General features: G+C 37.9%; 2 protein-coding genes across 3 annotated transcripts in view; both read left to right on the top strand.

Annotated features, from left to right (window-relative positions):
* Positions 1-3,568, top strand: part of nrm (nurim) — an 8,407-nt gene extending 4,839 nt beyond the window's left edge. Inside the window, exons 4-5 of one of the 2 annotated variants that reach the window (XM_084423317.1) lie at positions 1-267; positions 552-3,568. The exon at positions 1-267 is cut by the window's left edge and continues 44 nt beyond it. In XM_084423317.1, the coding sequence (XP_084279443.1) occupies positions 1-259 (259 nt within the window). In that variant the 3' untranslated portion in view covers positions 260-267; positions 552-3,568. Of the gene's footprint in view, positions 272-551 lie in introns of both variants that reach the window. The other variant, XM_084423316.1, reaches the window with a different exon arrangement.
* A 2,230-nt stretch (positions 3,569-5,798) lies between these two features.
* ppp1r18 (protein phosphatase 1, regulatory subunit 18) lies at positions 5,799-19,902 on the top strand. The gene is made up of 4 exons (XM_084423239.1): positions 5,799-6,231; positions 7,238-10,720; positions 17,601-17,811; positions 19,229-19,902. Exons 2-4 carry the CDS (start codon positions 7,319-7,321, stop codon positions 19,255-19,257), a joined length of 3,642 nt encoding a protein of 1,213 aa, XP_084279365.1. The 5' UTR covers positions 5,799-6,231; positions 7,238-7,318; the 3' UTR covers positions 19,258-19,902.
* The last annotated feature ends 1,500 nt before the right edge of the window (positions 19,903-21,402 follow it).

Genomic DNA, 21,402 nt, shown 5'->3' with positions numbered 1-21,402 from the left:
GTCTGAGCGAGCGCAGCGCCTGTTCTCTCACCTCAGACACCCGGTGTGTGTGGAGCTGCTGACGGTCCTCTGGCTCCTCCCCTCGCTCCCGCTGGACCGGCTGGTTCTGGCGGCGTTCCTGTCCGTGTATCTGGCGCTCGCGCACTCGCTGGACGCTCAGGACTGTGTGTACCTGCGCCGGCAGCTCCAGAGCAAACTGCAGATCTTCTCCTCGCCACTAGAGGACAGCGAGCGCAGCGACACACACAAGACCCAGTGAGGAGAACGGTCGGTGAGACTTTCATGTTTTTAAAAGAAGCCTCTTCTGCTTATTTGATTTTAAAATACAAATAAACAGTAATATTGTTAAATATTAGTACAATCTAAAACAGCTTTTCTAAGTGAATTTATTGTAATATATTTATTCCTGTGATCAAAGCTGAATTTTCAGCATCATTACTCTAGTCTTCAGTGTCACATGATCCTTCACAAATCACTCTAATATGATGATCAAGAAACATGATTATGATGATTATCAGTTTTGAAAACAGTTGTGTACATTTTTATTCCAGGATGCTTTGATGAATAGACAGTTGAGAGGAACAGCATTAATCTGCAGCTCTTCTCCACGCCACTAGAGGACAGCGATCAGAGACAACACGCACAAGACTGAGTGATTGTTTATTTTATTACAAAACACTTGAATCTTTAAAAAATTAAGATCAGAATTCTGCTTCTTGTATCAAAAATCAATCACACATCTAATAGTATCCTTTTCCACCGCTGAGATGTGGGAACAGCTTCACCATTGAAGTCTTTAAGTCTGAAAACTTTAAGTCTACCGTTAGTACAGTTAACATACATTTAGCTTTATGTACAGTTACGACCCAATAGATTTCATTTGTCTAAGGATGTTAAGGGAATGTAACATTTATTTTGTCACTAAATAAATCCTCATGAAGTACAGTGTAAACAGTGGAAAATAGTAAATCAGAGGAAAACACACATTCAGAAGAGAAAAAACATTTATTTATTTATTAACACAAAGAAAATAAACTTTAAAGTGTTCCAAATATATATATATATATAGCCAAAACAAAATAGAAACTTTAAGAGAATACAATGAAATACAAATGAAAGGAAGAGCAGGAGTGCTGCCAAATCAAAGAAAACGCCTCTAACTATAACCTTTAAATCTAACCTAGCTAAACCACACAGAAACATCTTCAGTGTTTACACACACACCTTAACTTGCCTCCGCTGACTGCCAAACAACACTTACAGCTTGGGGCAACACTCCTAAAACTAATGAACTAATACACAAAAACCTATGGCAAGCCGTTTTAACTTTTATTCATTTCCAGGATACTAATTCTTGATATCAACAATTCAGTTTTTACTAGTTAAAATGATAGTTATTGATAATCAGGACTTAGATTTCTACTATAACAATGGCAATTTTTGATATCAGAAGTTGCATTTCCACCAGTAACAATGCTAATTCTTGATATCAACATTTGAATTGCTACTAGTAACAATGTTCATTTTTGTTATCAATAATTCAATTTTCACTAGTGACAATGTTAATTTCTGATATCATGAATGTGATTGTTACTAGTAAGAAAGCCATTATAGATATCTGAAATTATATTGATATCAAAAATGAAAATTTTTACTAGTAGCAGTTCAATTGTTGATATCAAGAATAGACAATTCAACTAGTGACAATTGAATTATTGATATCAGTAATTCGCATTTTTACTACTAACAATGTAATTATTAATATGAAAATTTTTTCTACTAGTAAGAAATCAATTCTTGAAATCAACAATTGATTTTGAATGGCAGCCTATGGTGACATTTCACTAGTGAAAATATAATTACAGATGTCAAGAATTACATTTTTGATATCAACAATTCATATCCTGGAAATGAATAAAAGTTAAAACGGCTTGCCATAGGTCACGTGACATTATAACTGGCTCTCCAACCCCGGAAAATAAGAGCACAAAGGCACGTTCAAAACTAAAATCAACAAACTAAACACAAAAGTTAGGAAACAAGACAAAAACAAATTAACAGCAAATGAGGATAACAGAAATAACACATTGGGCTTCATAACAGAGGACTGACAGGATCTGAAGCCGATCAGAATCTGATGAAGAACACAGATCATGAACACACACACATGACTGACCGTAACATACAGTCAGACCAAACATTATTCAGACACCAGAGATCATTTCTGATATTTCTCCACTAGTGTGTGCAGGACACTATAGTGCATTTCTGTAAGTGAGGAGAGCAGAATAAAGTAAACTGTGACATATTATACCCAGAAACTCTTCATACAGAGACTACCAGTGACATTTATACACATTCGGGAGCAGAAATGATTGGGACACTTTGAGCTGATCATGTTTTGCTGAAGTGTGTTGTCTTTAATTGCTAATGCTCTTTTTACACACAGACTGAACACAATGAAGCATTGCTTGGTGATTGGTTGAGCTAAACTGGTATTATCTAATTGTGTAGTTAAATTTAACAGCTGACAGATATTCAACATAATTCATGTGTGAGACAGTCTAACAGAAGGACGGACAAAACCAGTCAAATATCAACTGAGTTCATAACTCTTTTATTACCATGTTCTAAACTATAGTGAATAAACTGATAATGTGAGAGATGTTGAAGGCGTCTGAATATATTTAGGTTTGACTGGATATGATATTTCCCAAATAAAATGAGATTTTGAGTTATATTATCCATTTCCAATAAACCAGAATCACAATCCATAAACAAGACCATTATATCAGTCATAGTGGCAAACTTGAGAAACAATTTAAAAAGAAACCCAAAACCAAAATAATTAGGCAAATTACAACTAAAAAATAAATGTAAGATTGTTTCCTTTAACAAATAATGCATATTTACTGATGCTATCTGTGTATTTCATCATTCCTGTGCTGCCACGGTACAGAGGATTATGGGAAATGTAGTTCTCTTTGCACAAGCCTCTTGCCTCATTAACCGACTAACTAAATGTGCATGAACTAAAACTGGTGCTGTTGACTTTAACAACTGAAACACATGATTAAAACCAGTCTGATTTCCTCTTTAATGGTCCGGCCACTGGTATTCTGAGTTTCGGTGGTGTGAAGGCAGCAGCACAAGCACAGATGTGTTTGGGATACTGGCATATACTGCATAATGCACAATATTAACACTCCAAATATGTTACAATATTAGTGATAAACATGATCTGCACACATCATACACATTTCAGACAGCTTTATGCTGAATCTATCGTCACATGATCTCATTACAGTACGTGTGTTTAATCCTCAACTGTTGTCCAGGTATCATTTTGAAAATAAGTGTATTATTGTGTATGTTTGAGTAGTGTGCTGTCCGAAACACATCTGTCAGTATTATATATTGTTCCTCATCCGTCGTGCTCATTATTCTCTACACGTTTACACTGTTAACTCAAACCTTGTGTGTTCATCGAATTAGCTTTTACAAATGAATCAAATACATTTTATTTGAGTCAAATTCTCTATTTTTAGTCAGCGCGAGATGAGCTGATGTGTTTTGGGTTCAGACGAGGCGCACAGGTCAAAGGTCACCAGATTAAATTGCTCTATTCAGCCCTTACGTGACACATTAAGAGTGACAAAACACACACACACACTCTATTACAGACTCACACACACACATATAAACACTCTCTCTCTCTCTCTCTCTCTCTCTCTCTCTCTCTCTCTCTCTCTCACACACACACATAAACACACACACACAGAATCACACACACTCTCTCTCTCGCTCTCTCTCTCACACACACACACACACACAAACACACTCATTCACGCTCTCTCTCACACACACACACAAACACTCACTCACTCTCTCTCTCTCTCAAACACTCATTCACTCTCTCTCTCACACACACAAACACACACACACACTCTCTCTCTCTCTCTCTCTCTCTCTCTCACACACACACAAACACACACACTCTCTCTCTCTCTCTCTCTTCCACACACACACAAACACACACTTTCTCTCTCTCACACACTCATTCACTCTCTCACACACAAACACACTCTCTCTCTCTCTCTCTCTCTCTCTCTCTCTCACACACACACACACACACAAACACACTCACTCTCTCTCTCACACACACACACACACACTCACACACAAACACACTCACTCTCTCTCTCTCACACACACAAACACACTCATTCACTCTCTCTCTCACACACACACTCACACACAAACTCACTCACTCACTCACTCACTCACTCACTCTCACACACACACACACACTCACACACAAACACACTCTCTCTCTCTCTCTCTCTCTCACACACACACACACACACAAACACTCACTCATTCACTCTCTCTCTCTCTCTCTCACACACACACACAAACAAACAAACACACTCACTCACTCTCTCTCTCACACACACACTCTCACACAAACACACTCACTCTCTCTCTCTCACACACACACATCCAATGTGATTGTGGAGAAACTGTCATTGGAAGGTTCTCTTGTGGTCAGTAGTGTAACGTCTCAGCTTTCATGAGGACTTGTGTTTTGTATCTACTGCTTGTTTTTATATAATCCTTTTATTTTTGACGAATGTTTTAGCATCACTAAAGCCAGAGGTCGGCAGGTGTCGGGACAGATACACACTGACCTCCTGTGTTTTTCACCATAAGTGTCATAACTACATGCCTTTGTCTGATGCTTGAAGTGTGTTTATGAGGACCTCAGAGTTAGTTGGTGGAGAATGTATTTTTACATGGTCAATGAACATGAAATTATTTTTGTATAAACTAAAGACATGAAAACAACTGCACTATTATAAGAGCTGAAAACCACCTTCATTTTGTTTACACGGTGAAAGCCTTGTGTCTGTATCATGCTGTGTGTTTAAGCCCTTCATCACACCACATCTGCCTCTGTTAGATCACATCTTTCTGAATAAACACAGTTTTGCAGCAAATATGTGTTTTTGTCTTATAACTGAATTTGAAATTAAATGTATTTTTCAGGAATATGGTATTTAGCAACATGTTTGCTTATTATACAGTATAAAGGAACGTATATTTTTAGGTGCTGTAACAGGTTTCATATATAAAAGTTTAGGATTCTTTGGCATATAACAATAGCAGAACTCGTTCCATAAGGAATCATGCACTGAACGCTCTATAATGGGGCTATTAAACAAAACATTTGTAATATTAGTGATGTTTTATCGGTCTGGTCTCACTTTATAGCCTTTTTATGGTTTTACAAAAAGAAAATCTGACAGGAAAACTTGTGAAACTAGCAAAAATGACAACTAGCTGAAATAGCCTGAATGTTGAACCATATCTTCAGGTTCAACTAGTATTAGTAAAAACAAATATTTCTTATTGGATGTTTATATATATATATATATATATATATATATATATATGTGTGTGTGTGTGTGTGTGTGTGTGTGTGTGTGTATATATATATATATATATATATATATATATATATATATATACATTTATATACATTTATATATTTACATTTATTTATTATTTTATTTCTGTTTTTGTATCCAGTTATATAGTGACAAATTGAAATGCTGGTTAAACTTGTGTGACAAGTTTTGATAAATAAAACTGTTCTTCTTAAAAAAAGAAAGAAAATCCATTACTGGGATAACCTAAAAAGAATGTGATTATTATGTAATGTATAATTAAGAGCCCAATTAAGAGGAGTTTTTGAACTGTGACTGTTATCTAAGAGCTGAGGTTAATTCCCGTGCCTCCTCACTCTCCAGTTAACGGCTCGCTGCTCGGGACACACACACACACACACACACACACACGTGAGGAGATGGAGAACAGTCTTACTTAAACGTCTTTTCTCCGGCAACATGCTGCGTGTGCCTGTGATTCTCCTGCTGGAGTGTAATGTCATTATGGGATTACAGTGCGCCGCTAAAGCTGCTAATGTTTACTACTCTGCCGCTCCGCTTCACAGGACACAACATCACAGAACCGCAGAAATATGAAATAACTGCAGGTTTCGTGCTTGTTGCGTGTTAGGAAGGTCACAGCTTCCCTTTCGCAGGAAGTGGATGAGTTATCAGGACTTTTGATGGTTTCTTTGGAGTTAAACAAATGGAAAGATGAACGTCGAGCGAGTGGAAAACTTTATTCCGGTGAATCAGGAATTCGGTCATCCCACAAAATAAGGTAGGCTGTGTAAAAAATAATTACTTAAATGTGAATATTGTGTTTTAAATAGATCAATATGTCAAAATAAACATATACAAATTATAGGATTTAACATTTCAGTTCATATGGAGCATTAGCAGAATGATTGTAGCAAATTGTTTTTTCCATGAAATAAATTATCCATGCAAAGACAACCATGCAATATTAATTTATCTATGCATTATTAAGTTATATTTTTCATGTTTAATTTTCTGATTGGTGTTTTTGTGTAAACTCCCTTATATCATTGTTTTGCTGTCTTGTTTTTTTTAGATAATTATCCTGTTGTATGCCCCACTACTTTTGTTTTTATTGTGGTATATAAATTAAGTTTGATTTGATTTGATATTTGGATTGGTTATTAAACATGCAAACTTTATTGCATGTAAATGTGTAGCCTACTTTTAAAAAACAATTTGACATGCAAGTTAATTGCAAAAACAAAATGGTGAGCAGTCACTGCACCTAAAATATGCTTTTTCTCTTGTCCATTCAGATTAATATTTTATATCTAAAATCAGAATAAAACAATAAAAAAATGTTATGCAGAATGCAGAATAAAAATGAATAAATGCTCATATATTTGTACTCCTAAATTACTTTAATTTTAAGGTATAGTTCACCCAAACATTAATTTTACTCACCCTCAAGTTGTTCCAAACTTGTATGAGTTTCTTTCTTCTGCTGAACACAAAATAAGAAATTCCCCCATCGACTTAAATAGTATTAATAAAATAAATACTATGGAAGTCAATAGGGCCCATCAACTGACATCCTTCAAAATATCTTCTTTTGTGTTCAACAGAAGAAAGAACCTCATACAGGTTTGGAACAACATGATTAAATGATGACAGAATTTTCATTTTTGGTTGAACTATCCCTTTATTAGGATACTGGTAATATAAGATGGTTCATCTGACAAAGTGCATGACATATCCATTTTAGTCAAACCTAAAGTGTTTTTTTTTTGTTTTTTTTTTGACAGGATTCCTGGATGTTCCTGTGTTCCTACAAAAAAATTATCTGATCAGTAAAACCGCACTGTTTCATCGAGTACCGTGTGGTTATGTCTTTATCGGCTCTACCGGAATGGAAGCAGCTTCTGCTGGAGCGAAAGCGAAGAGAGGAGGAGGAGAGAGAGAGACGAGAGAGGGAAGAAGAGGAGCGGATGGCCAGCATGCCGGCCTGGAAGCGAGGGATCATCCAGAGAAGAAGAGCGAGGCAAGATGAGGAACGAGAGAGAGACGGAGGACAGAATACTCCGGATGTCCTGGGAATCTCGGAAGACGTCGTCACAGAGCAAGCGGATAGTAAACTAACACATCACCTTCAGGCTGAAGTGCAAAAACAGATATCCAAACAAGAAACCATCAGCCCCATCCAACAGAACCCCTTCATTCGTTCCCAGAACAGCTTTCGGAGAGATAATAGAGGGAAGGAGGTGATTAGAGATGGAGAGAATGAGTATAAAAAGACCACCAATAATAGTGGAAGAGAAAGGAATAGGGAAACGGAGATTTGGAGAGGACGGGATAGAGAGATTTGGGTAGAGAAGATGGTAAACAAAAGTGAGGGGCGAGAGCGAGAGAGGGATCGAAGCATTGGGAGAGACAGCAGAGACGTGGAAATCAGCAAATCCCAATTTCCTCAGGTCGTAGGTCTCCGCACGATCCAGGCAAACAACATTATCATCATTGAGAGAGACAAAAATGGTAAGGAAAAACCGGATAGGAGGAATAAGGAGGTGGAGGAGGAAGAAAAGAGGATGAGGATGGATTTGAGAGAGTTTCTGGCTTGCGGAGGAAGCGTGACGGAGATTAGGGCGTCGGAGGTATTGATCATCAAGCCGTCCGTGATCGATGGGAAAAGGGAAACGGAGATTGTTGGGATGCCGGAAAGAGGGAGCGGTGAGGAACGTTTCGAGAGAGAAGGGATTTGGAGATCGATGCGCTTGACGTCGAGGACGGTTATGCAAAGAGCGGAGAGACTCCTGAACCACAAGGATAAGGCGACTCAAGAATGTAGTGGACGGGTTAGTTTGCTGCTTAGTAAGTTTGGGGAACATCCCAAACCTCCGATGCGCTCCAAGAGCACAGATTGCTTCAACCGGCCGGGAAAGAATCGGGATAGATACAGCACTGGAGACCTGTTTGACCAAGAAGATCAGAGTACGGAGGAGACGGAAACGAGTCCGACTTCAAGGAGTGTTCCCAAACGCTCATTTAGCTTCTCGGACCGTGTGGTTTCCCAACAGGAGAGCCGTGAGGGAAAGACAGACTTTAAGATGATGGAAAGGACGTATTCTGACCGAAGGGTCAAGACACGGGACCCTTCGGAGAATCAATCGAGGGTCACCAGGAGATGGGGCCGACCCAAACATGATGAGCCGATGCTTGAAAAGAGACAAAAAGAACGAAGAGTTGAAAATAAAAATGACTCTGTATGTGGAGAGACTTCAAGTGTAGACGGAGAAGAGGGATTCACTCGGGCCTCCGTTAAAAACCAAGAGGGGGTCGCATTCGCACAACGAATTCCCATCAAACAAGATAGGAGGAAAAGCAGCTCAGGAATAGAGATCAAAAGTGTGAGTGAGGAAAATGAGAGAGAAATTAAACATAGAGAGAAGAGGGAAGATGTGCTGGTAAGTCAGACACACATAGAATTCAAAATGGAGGCAAAAACAGAATCCGAAAGGAGAGGGAATCAGGATGAGGAAACCGTCGGAGCTTCAACACAATCCCATGGTTCATATATCCCATCCTCAGATGACAGTACTACCGATTTCTCTGCAGAAATCCGGTGCAAATGCGTCAACACTCCCTATGAAGATCCCAGTTGCCCGTCTACGGCCTACGCCGGACAAACACGCCGAGAAGAAGTCCAGTCAGATAAAGAACTTGAGAGGGAAGGGAATGTGTTTTCACATGGAGACGTAGACAAGATCTCTGGTGAAATGAGTGAACAGGATCAAGAAGAGCATCAGAACTTTCCAAAACGAGCCACAGATGAAATCAATTGTACCTCACAGCAATCTGTAACACTGGGACTGAGCAAACTCTGCACCCAAGAGGGGGTCGCCATCCCCAGGGCTGTGTTTTACGGGGTCGATATATCAGCAGAAAGGAGGACGAGTCTCCCTGTCGGGGACGGACAAATGGAGAGGAGAGGGAGCTGGAAGGCCGGTCGACCTTTGACCCGAGTCGAGTCTTTAAAAGAGAGAATTCGTCAAACGGAGAGGGAAAGACAGAAAAGCAGGGAGGATGATAAAGAAGAGGGCAACAGAGAAGCAGTCAGAGAACAGGAAGAAAACACACTACAGACTGTCAGACCGTTTGACGTCACACAGGACGCTAGCATGGCAAAGTCAAGCCCTCAACTTCCTCTTCCTGTTTCTCTGTCGCTCTTGCAGAAGTCAGACTCGACAGAAAGAGAAGTTGGGGAGATCTCTATCCGAGACGCTTTCCAGAGCGATATCCACCCCGGGAACGCGGAGAGAGAGACCGAACGCCATGTAGAGTTCGCTTGGAGAACACAAGACACTGACGGAGGAGACGAGAAACAAGAGAGAGAGGACGAGCTGTTAGAGGAAGAGTATCTTCCTCCCTCTCTCTCTCCCTCCCCAACACTCTCAGACTCGCTAGACGCCATGAGCCGTATATATAACCTCAAGACTGTTGGGTCCAGGACTGCGGTGTGTATCAGTGAAAGATCGGCGGATCTGCCTCCACATAGTGGACCTCAAGGTAAATACAACCCTATTAGACAAGCGCCGTCACCGGATGTCCTGCCAGACACGGTAAAACTGTGGAATCATGGGAGGGACGGTGATAAATCTGAGACGGTTGAGTCGACAGGTGTTCAGATGGTACAGCGTCACGTGGAACGGCTACAGCTGAGGGAACCGGAAGCCGGATGTGGTTCCCAAAACGACAGAAAGGTACAGACCAGAATGGAGAAAAGCCGTATTGAAGAACCGGAGGTTAGGGAAGCCAAAAGACCAGACATCTTAAGAGAAACTCAACCATCTACAAGTCTTAGATTCCCACAAGCCCAACAGAAAGTACCTCCTAAACAACAGTCATTCACAATCAACGCCCGCAACACCGAATCAATAACGAAACCTCCAGAACCAAGCTCTCCATCGTCATCCTCGCCTTGCACCGCATCCCCTTCTTCGTCTCCATCTCATCCTCTCTTTTCCATTAGAAGCGCCTCAGGTGGACCCGGTAAAAGAGGGAATACCATCACGATCACCCCTAGAAGACCTGCAGGGGCATCTTCGTCTAGTAGCATCCCAACAGGGACTCCCAAAGCGGCGCCACCGGCCAGTATCCCCACGCCTGCTCCCAGCAGCGCCAGGGAAACGGGGAAGAAGAGGTATCCCACAGCAGAGGAGATCGAAGTGATCGGAGGGTACCAGAACCTGGAGCGCTCGTGCTTGGTGAAGAGCAGAGCGACAGCGAAAGCGGTGAGTGTTTTCTGTGTTTATGCATGATATTTACAACAAGCTGCTGTGCTCATAATATCAAGGCAATATAAACCTGAGCATGCAACATTCTTCACTCAGACTTTTGATCTGTAAGATTTTTAATGTTTTTAAAATAAGTCTTGTTTGCTCACGTTTATTTGATTAAAAATACAAAAAATACAGTAAAAACTGTGAAATATTATTACAATTTAAAACAGCTGTCTTCTATTTTAATATACAGTAAAGTGTAATTTATTCCTGTGATCAAAGCTGAATTTTCAGCATCATTACTCCAGTCTTCAGTGTCACATGATCCTCCACAAATCACTCTAATATGATGATTTGATGATCAAGAAACATTTATGATTATTATCAATGTTGAAAACATTATTTACATTTTTATTTCAGGATTCTTTGATGAATATATAGTTCAAAAGAACAGCATTTATCTGAAATATAAAGCTTTTGTACCATTAAACACTACCGTTCAAAAGTTTGGGGTCAGTAAGAATTTTATTTTTTGGGGGAAAGAAACAAAATAAATCAATACTTTCATTCATCAAGGATTAATTCAATGGCTAAAAAGTTACAGAAAATACATTTATAATGTTACAAAAACTTCTATTTCAGATAAATGTTGTTCTTTTGAACTTTCTATTCATCAAAGAATCCTGAAAATAAATTGTACACAACTGTTTTCAAATTTATAATAATCATAAATGTTTCTTGATCATCAAATCATGATATTATACTGATTTCTGAAGGATCATGTGACACTGAAGACTGGAGTAATGATGCTGAAAATTCAGCTTTGATCATAAAAATAATAAATTACATCTTAAAATATATTAAAATGGAAAACAGTTTTTTTAAATTGTCATAATATTTCACAATATTACTGTTTTTTTTGTGCATTTTTAATCAAATAAATGCAGCCTTGGTGAGCAGAAGAGACATCTTTCAAAAACATTAAATTCCATTAATTCTATGCAGTGAAATTAATATGCAACTAGCATAATGCAATGTGGCTGTGGTTTAGTGGGATTTCTAATTTCAAAGAAACACCTGCACTTAGGAAGATTCCCGAGAATGAATCAAAGTGTGATCTCTCAATAGTCAGGCTATATCTCTGTCGTCTTTGATTGTGGCCAAGGCAGTTTCTCAGTGTTAAGCCTGGATTAGGCTTATCTCTCACGCCATCACAGTTCACAGGTGAAGATTTAACTCATTGAAATACTGCACACACACACAAAGAAAAGAAATCAAACCATGACTTTGGGAAACACTTGACTCATTCTGCATTGTTCAGGAGTCGTTAAACAAACCTTTAGAATGAACCTCTTGGCTTGAAGGAACAAAACCAAACAGAAGAGCGAGGCTGGCGTTACAGTGGAGTGTGTCTAAGAATAGCTGGAGGTTAATCTGCTGCAGTCGAGCTTTCTTCAGTGCCTCTCACCCTGACACGGTCCTGTCTGACCCTAATGCTTGTTAGTCTAAACTGACCCGTGAAGTAGTAGTTTTAGTTTTTAATGCTAAAAAGATCAGTTTGATTGAACTTGACGAATACGGCTACTAATTTTATCTATAGGATTTTAATCCACGTGCCTCCGAATCACAATGTACAGCAAACAATTATAATATGCAGTTCCGGTCAAACGTTTGGATTATTGAATGTCTCTTAAGCTCACCAAGGATGTATTTATGTCATAAATCAGTAATACAGTGAAATATGATTACACTTTAAAATATCTGTTAAATAAACAGATATTAATAGCTGAACAAATAAACAAATAAAACAGCTGTGTTCTGTTTTAATTATTATTTATAATGTAATTTATTCCTGTGATCAGTTTTCAGTGTCACATGATCCTTCAGAAATTATTCTAATATGATGATTTCAGCATTTATTTCAGAATCTTTTGTAACATTATAAATGTCTTTGCTGTCACTTTTGATACATTTAATGCATCCTTGCTGAATAAAAAATATTAATAATTTTCATATTACTAAAATTGCTAATATTATTTAAAAAAAAAGTTTTCAACACTGATAATAATCATAAATGTTTCTTGAGCAGCAAATCATCATATTAGAGTGATTTGTGAAGGATTATGTGACACTGAAGACTGGAGTAATGATGCTGAACATTCAGCTTTGATCACAGGAATAAATTACACTTTACTGTATATTCACATAGAAAACAGCTGATTTACATTACAATAATATTTCAGAATAATAAATAAATACAGCCTTGGTGAGCAGAAGAGACTTCTTTCAGAAACATTAAAAACTTGTGACTTGTACTGGATGTGTGGATATTGCAAAGTAATAAATGCAAAGCTTGGTAATATATATTACTGAGATTCTGAGCTTCCTTTGAAACTGCAAAATTATAGAAAGACAATGTCCTTGTATTGCACTGTCTTCACTGTTTATCCACACACAAGGAAAGCACAACCAGTGTAGAGTCTCTGTTTCACGAGCGAACGCATCTAATGAGCCAAAACACTCACAATCTCATGAACTATCAGTTTAAATCAGTCTAATGAATCCTTCACTGAATCAACCATGTTCACTGCTTTCAGTCACGTCTCACTTTTATTCTCGCGTTACAGCAGGAGGAAGGGAACACACCAGTGTGACCACAAGCCATTTATGATGGCATCTGATATATCAGTCAGGCTGACACACACGATACGCTGATGAACGCTTGGCTTCCCCAAACTAGCGTGTAGTTCCTCCCTCGAGCTGCAAAAACACTGACACACACTATACTGGAAACTTTCACTTCTGGAAACTTATCACAACTAACATCACCAGAGTTTGCTCGCATGAGGAGATATGTGGTCGCTGCGATGTGGGGTTTAATGGCTGATCTCATCAGACAAAGCTTTCTGGAGTAAGTGGGACACAGCGAACACAAGAGCTCAGCGGAGCAGAACGAGGGAACGAGGGAATGTGGCAGCGGAAGAATGACCTTTTCATTTAGTTGGGTTTTCACAGGGAGTTAATAGAGCAGTGTGTTTGCATTGTGGCGATCAGCGTAACCACACACACACACACACACACACACACACACACACACACACACACACACACACACACACACACACACAATAACTTCTGCCAGGAACCGGAGTCAAATGTAGCCTACATCAAGAAAACACAATAATGAAATTGGACTCTTGAGCTGGAAGAACAGAAGCGTTTATGCTAATAATAAAACAGTTGCTGTTCCAACTCAAGTGGAGAAAGCAATATTATAAAAGAAAGTTTAATGCTTATAAACGCACATCGGATTTATACATTAGAATACAGTCATTTCATATTCGTTCAAATTTATTATCATTAATGGCCTATACGTTAATGAACTGTTATCTTTCCCAAACTGGGGCTTCAGAGGCGATGCAGGACGTTTGTGAATTGTTGCAATGCTAATAATTCATTAAATCATATATTTTTATTTATTAAAATGAATCAAATTAAATGCATACTAATTTTTTTTTTTTATTATTTGTTTACCTGCATGTCATGTGACCATTAACCGACAATAGAGAACCGTGAACATGCAAATGTGTTGTTAGATTATGGAAATATTAACTTTAATTTAGCTGACACAAAAAGGTTTATGAATCCCTGCAGAATCGAACAACTAAACCAGCCGAACTTTAGTGTGCACAACTACACAAATCCATCAGTGGAAATACACAATGCATCTTGATTTAAGGATTTGGAGATATTTGTACTGGAAAACTAAACATCATTTTTGCAATGCACACATTTAATGCCATAATTCTATGAAATTAAGACTTTCTGCTAATTTTTAAAGCCTTAATTTGTGTAAACTGAGTAAACCTTTTAAAGACCTGCAGAAACCCTGTAATATGCTGATTTGAAGCTCAATTATTATTAGTTATTAGTCATTACTAACTAACATTTGATTATTATCAATGTTGAAGACAGTTGTGCTGCTTCATAAATACATTTTTATTTTTTTCAGGATTCTTTGATGAATAGAAAGTTTAAAATACCAGAATTTCTTTCAGAAATCTTTTGTGACCTTATAAATGTCTTTACTGTCATTTTTAATAAAAGTGCTGAATACAAGTATTATTAATTTTTTGAAAACATTACATACCTCAAACAAATCTGAAGCAACACAACTGTTTTCAACACTGATAATAATCATAAATGTTTCTTGAGCATCAAATCATCATATTAGAGTGATTTGTGAAGGATCATGTGACACTGAAGACTGGAGTAATGATGCTGAAAATTCAACTTTGATCACAGGAATAAATTACACTTTACTGTATATTCACATAGAAAACAGCTGTTTTAAATAAGAATAATATTTCAAATTTTTTGCTGTATTTACTGTATTTTTGATCAAATAAATGCAGCCTTGGTGAGCCTTTCTTTCAAAAACATAAAAACACATCTTCCAAACAGCAGTGTAATTATATTCAATATTCAAAAATGCACATTAAAAGCAGAGCATCGCATGAAACGCTAAACTGTACACATGTATGAGGGTGATCTACATGTATGTATAAGCTCAACTCTGCATATGACTAATGTGTGTGTTATTTAGCTGCAACATTTGGGTTGACAAACTCTCTTTTGCTACTTCCTCCTCAGATGCGTGTGACATGTCACTTCCTGTAACACAGAATGCATTCAACCAAAAGCAACCCAAGTTTTATCAGTTCATGCTAATTTGAGTTCACGTGTTCACGCGTTGTACAGCGGGTGTGTGAATGTGTGTCTGCTCCAAGAGTCATTACCCTGGTTTACACTCTGACCGCATCTAACCTTTATTCTTCCTACTGTTCATGCATGCAGAAAATCTCGTACAGTTCCCATAATGCACTGCGGTATCACCGCCGACCCCCTGCAGATCGACTGACGTCAGTCTCTTAATCTGGCGATTCTTCACTTTCCTCATCTCAGCCTTAAGCCACGATAATGCTGCCTTTCTCTCTGTATCACGTCCTCTGTGTTATTCCTGTAGGATCGTCGAAGGTTTGCGGGTCGGAGTGCTAAAGGGAATCAGCATGATCATGATCCAGTGGGACTGTGGATTGAAGTGCACTATAAAGGCGTCTTTACACAGCCAAGCTAAGGCTGCTCTGTGCCAGCTCAAAATCCAGTGCAAAGATAAAAGCCAGACTAAATTACACCTGTTCAGACCCATCGAAGCCCCTCTAGTGTAAAAGGGAGTCGTAATTGCACTGTAAATGCATTAATACCATATTAACTTGCACTTTGAAACCCGTTTATAAGAGTTTGCATGTTTTAGGCCCCTAAAATGTAAAATGCCAAAACGCATAAAAAGTTTTCCGTTTTTCCACCGAGTGGATCTCTGAGCTGAGTGAGTGAGTGAGTGAGTGGAGGCGGGGCTCATCTGCATATTCATAGAAACACGCATACTAAATAAGGCAAGGGTGTCGAGTTACATTCAAGATATTTTAAAGCATTAAGATTTTTATTTATTTTTTAAGGAAACCCCGTTTAAATGGGTCATTTTGGTGAAGGGGGACTTTAACTTTAACAAGATGTTTGTCCTGCTCTAAAACTCAGACATTTTAAGAAACTCTCATTTGCTTTGAGACAATTTTCACTCAGAAAATTGCTAGTAATTTTCACAAATAATCAGAAACTGATTCAAAGTAACTCTAAATTAAACATGACATTTTGAAGTAGGAAGACATTGTAAGACTAGGAAATATTATTTTCTAGTAAAATGTACTCCAATCATTTTTGTTTTATTTCCAACTTTGTCAAATACATTTTCACAGTGTATTTACACTAAAATTGGATGTAGGATTTTGAATCAATTTCTACTCAAAAATGGCAAAACAAATTGTAAAAAAAATATACTAGAAATAGTATTAAATAATAATGATGATAATTTGTTAGGCCTACATTTATAAATCTATCTATCTATCTATCTATCTATCTATCTATCTATCTATCTATCTATCTATCTATCTATCTATCTATCTATCTAAAAAAGAATCCTATGAATTTAAAGGGGTGGTGCCCTTTTCACAATATGTAAAATAAGTCTCTGATGTCCCCAGAGTGTGTATGTGAAGTTTTAGCTCAAAATACGCCACAGATATTTTTATATAGCATGTTAAAGTTGTCACTTTGCACCGTTTCGTGTCTGTCCCTTTAAATGCAAATGAGCTGCTGCTCCCGGCACAGGGGGCGGAGCTACAACAGCTCGTGTCCTTTTACCTCACACACACACATGCACTGAAAATTTCAAAAACATTTTAGCCTTTTATGTTCAAACCGGAGTCAGACAAAGATATAGAGACTCAAGAAGAAGTGCCAACATGTAGAAGCAAGCAACAGGACATTTCTGAATGGTTAGTTGATGAATTTATGTAGCTGATGTGTAGTTATCTTCTAGTCATTGATTAGAATATTCTGTCATGATAATCTATAAATCGTGTTCAGGGGTCAGGCTTTATGTAAATTTTGGGGTTAGTGATGTCACTACCCCGGGAGGAAGCTCATTGTAGTTCCAACCAGCCGTTTGTTGTAGTCCTTAAAAAGCAATTTCTTTAAAAGCAAATATCTCCCTTTGCTTTGAACTTTGAGTGTCGTAACTTTGCAGATGTTGTTTATGCTCAAACAGCAACATTACACACTAACTAAAGCTAGAAAAGTGAAATCATATTCAACCACCCCTTTAAAACTCTCATGTAAACACATGTGCATTGTTACACCGATCTGGATTGTGTCTTCACTCTCTCTCTCTCTCTCTCTCTCTCTCTCTCTCTCTCTCTCTCTCTCTCTCTCTCTCTCTCTCTCTCTCTCTTCCTCTCTCTCTCTCTCTCTCTCTCTCTCTCTCTCTCTGCTGCAGGTGAAGGTGTGTTTCGACGAGGTCCAGCTGGAGAGAGTGTGTGAGTACCCTTCAGAAGACTGTGTGTTAGCGTCCCTCCCCTGCTCTCCTTATCCCGGGCCGGAAGACGGAGCGAGGGAAGAGGAGGAAGACGAGGAGGACGAGAGACCAGCGTTTGTGTCGCGCGGTGCCGTCAGTCAGAGCACAGGAAGGGTTCGGGTCCTAAAAGTGGGTCAGTGGCTTCTATATTACATCAAAATTAAAACAAGCAGAAAATGCAATGAGCAATAAGAAAGTGTTTAGGTAATCCTATTTCATTAGTGGAGCAATAGGTCTGGAATTTCGGTTTACGTTACTTTCAGATAAAGTCAAACAGGAAATAGAAATAAATACTATATTCACACATACGCTGAACATGAGATGCAGAAATACTGCACATACTTTATGCAAATGTAGGTAAAGTCGGTTTTGTGTGTAGAGCTTGTAGAATAGCATGTGTGCTTTACACTGAAAATATAGAGTTCATACTTTGACTTTGATCAGAGGTAAACTGCTCTTAAAATAGCAACTCTATTACGTGTTATAATTATATGAAATAAAAATGTATGTTTTTCTGCAGTTCAGGGTTGTGCAAAATTCAGAATCTATCCATCCATCCATCCATCCATCCATCCATCCTTCCATCCATCTATCTGTCTATCTTTAGCACAACCCTGCTGCAGTTAAACAACATTAAAGGGATACTCCACTTTTTTTGGAAATATGCTCATTTTACTACTCCCCCAGAGTTACAGTTGAGTTTTACCGTTTTCGAATCCATTCAGCCGATCTCCGGGTCTGGCGGCACCACTTTTAGCATAGCTTAGCATAGATCATTGAATCGGACAGGACCATTAGCATCTCTCTCAAAAAAATGACCAAAGAGTTTCGATATTTTTCCTATTTAAAACTTGACTCTTCTGTAGTTACATCGTGTACTAAGTCCGACGGAAAATGTAAAGTTGCGATTTTCTAGGCTGATATGGCTAGGAACTATACTCTCATTCCTGCGTAATAATCAAGAAACTTTACTGCCGTAACATGAGTCAGCAGGCGTAATGATTTGACGCAGCGCCTGAAAATAGGTCTAATAGGTTAGACAAACTTAGTCCCGGTCACGATGGAAGTTACTGAGCTGGGGACTATTTTCAGGCGCTGCGTCATATCATTACGCCTGCTGCACTCATGGTACGGCAGCAAAGTTTCTTGATTATTACGCAGGAATGAGAGTATAGTTCCTAGCCATATCAGCCTAGAAAATCGCAACTTTACATTTTCCGTCGGTCTTAGTACACGATGTAACTACAGAAGAGTCAAGTTTTAAATAGGAAAAATATCGAAACTCTTTGGTCATTTTATTGAGAGAGATGCTAATGGTCCTGTCCGATTCAATGATCTATGCTAAGCTATGCTAAAAGTGGTACCGCCAGACCCGGAGATCGGCTGAATGGATTCTAAAACGGTAAAACTCAACTGTTTAACTCTGGGGGAGTAGTAAAATGAGCCTATTTCCAAAAAAAGTGGAGTATCCCTTTAATTGCACACTTTTAAATCTTTTTTTTTTAACTGTAATTTTAAATGTTAATTTTTGTCTGTCTTTTTTTCCCCAGATGAATCCTGTAAGCGACTCTCTAAATGACAAACCATGCCATCCTTTAGATTTAAAATTCTTTACTTTTGCAGGTGTACGCAATGATACATTTTTTAAAATGTGGCTTTAAATTTTTTTTTTTTCTTTTTTTTTTTCATTCTTTAGTTTTGCTTGTCCTGTTGGAGAATCAGAAATACTTTACAAGCACAATATTTGATTTCTGTTTCATGTTCAAAGCTCTGATTCACAGAATGATCCGCTCAGGTCCGATATGATGGTTTGCACAATTTACAGAGTTTTATGATTAAAACCTTTTATGGTCTGAAGGCTGTTCATTAAAAAAAAAAATATATACATATATATATATATAGCTGGAATAGATTTTATTTCATTTTATTGTATTATTCTGCATCACATTGAGGGAATTTATTTTTATTTATAAATGAAAATGAAATGCTCATCCTCTGATTGTCACATGCTAAGAGTTGACTCTCTCTTATGGTTATGATTAATAAAGATTAGAATAAATGCTGTCATGGAACAGTGATATGATATTTGTTTAAAAAATAGATCTGTTTTCATCATGAGATTGTAAAATAGAATTTTGTCATTGCTTATAGAATTAAATGTGTTGATGGGTCACCCTTGGATTTTTACAATGCAATCAAATAAAAATCCATTTTTTGTATTGTTTGTACAGTTTTCAACTTTTCAATGAAATGAAGAAGCACCTTTAAAATATTAATAAACATTACAGACATACAGTGTGTGTGTGTGTGTGTGTGTGTGTGTGTGTGTGTGTGTGTGTGTGTGTGTGATATAAAAAGGGAGTAGTCTACAGTCTTTGACTGGTTGTTTTATCTATTCTATTGCACACTGGTTGTATTACAGCGCCACCTTCTGGTTATTCACAGTAACGATGAATGATCACATTTAATCATCTGAAATATTAATGAGAAATATCAGTCCCTGCTGACAGTTAAATCAAATTACCAATTTATAGATTAAATAATTTATTTAAATGTACTGCCTCTTTGTCAAATTTCATTAGAGATTGTTTCTGCTCACATCATTGGTACTTCAGACCAGAAGAAGCTTTCAGGTGAAATGTTGTATATTTGTAGAGGTATTTGATTAGATATCCCTCTCATATAACATAACAAACCCAGTTTGGTTAATATGTTCCTGATTAATACTAATACATAAAATAAATTAAATTACAGTTGGCTTTAAGTCCATCAACGTCCTTCAATGAAAAAAAGGCCTATACTTACGATGACACATTCAGTATTGTTGTGTACAATCAATCACAATCACATCATTTTCAGGTATATGTTCCCTTACAAGTGAGTCTCATGTCTTATAACAACTATAGGCTAGTAATTATTTCCATAGTTCATAACCAATGATACTTAACCGTGGCATGACACTTAAAAGACAACCATGGTAATACCGCGGTGATTTTTGGAGAATCAGTGTAATAGTGTTAGCTTGCTAATATCCGATCTTACCTGCGCTGTCTAGCCTCGAACAATAGCAGCAAACTCACCCTGTCATTTAAAAAGCAGCACTAGATGGCAGCAGAGGACTGAATTCTGTAAAGTGGAAAGATTTCCACTGCTTCCATTAATCGGACCCCGAATGGGTCTGATCACATGATCTCTGAATCCCTCCATCGCCATTTCTACATGTCAGTCAACAGCCATTTTTAGAGTGAGTGTCAAGACACCTGCTGATGATGGACCTGCCCCGGGACTCTCATCAGCTCAGTTCCTGCACTATAATCTCTCTGTGCTCGTTAAGAACTCTTGTGTGGTGATTAAAGAGGGTGTAAATATATGCTCTGACAATGATTCAATTATGATTCTGCACTAAATGATGCCTCATGAAATCAGGAATTTGATCTGGGTTGATTATATTCGATTTGATTATTTTGGATGTCCCTCCACATTTGTGTCTTCATTTTGAAATAATTAAAATAATTGTAAAATATAAAAATATAGTAAAATATAGACAAAACAATAGACCTGGGGTCGGTTGCACAAACATCCATTATGTTAAGACATTGTCTCTTGGTATTTACGTTTTTATGTAACTGATTTAAAAAAGTTATGAACTGTCAAGAAAAATATTTGATAATATCTTAATTTGTAAGACTAGTCTTAGCAGTTTATGCAACCGGCACTAGGTTGA

The sequence above is a fragment of the Rutilus rutilus genome, assembly GCF_951802725.1.
Source record: "Rutilus rutilus genome assembly, chromosome: 11".
In the NCBI taxonomy this organism is placed as follows: Eukaryota; Metazoa; Chordata; class Actinopteri; order Cypriniformes; family Leuciscidae; genus Rutilus; species Rutilus rutilus.
Note: the sequence above shows the minus strand (reverse complement) of the source record. Positions and strands in the feature narration are given on the sequence as shown.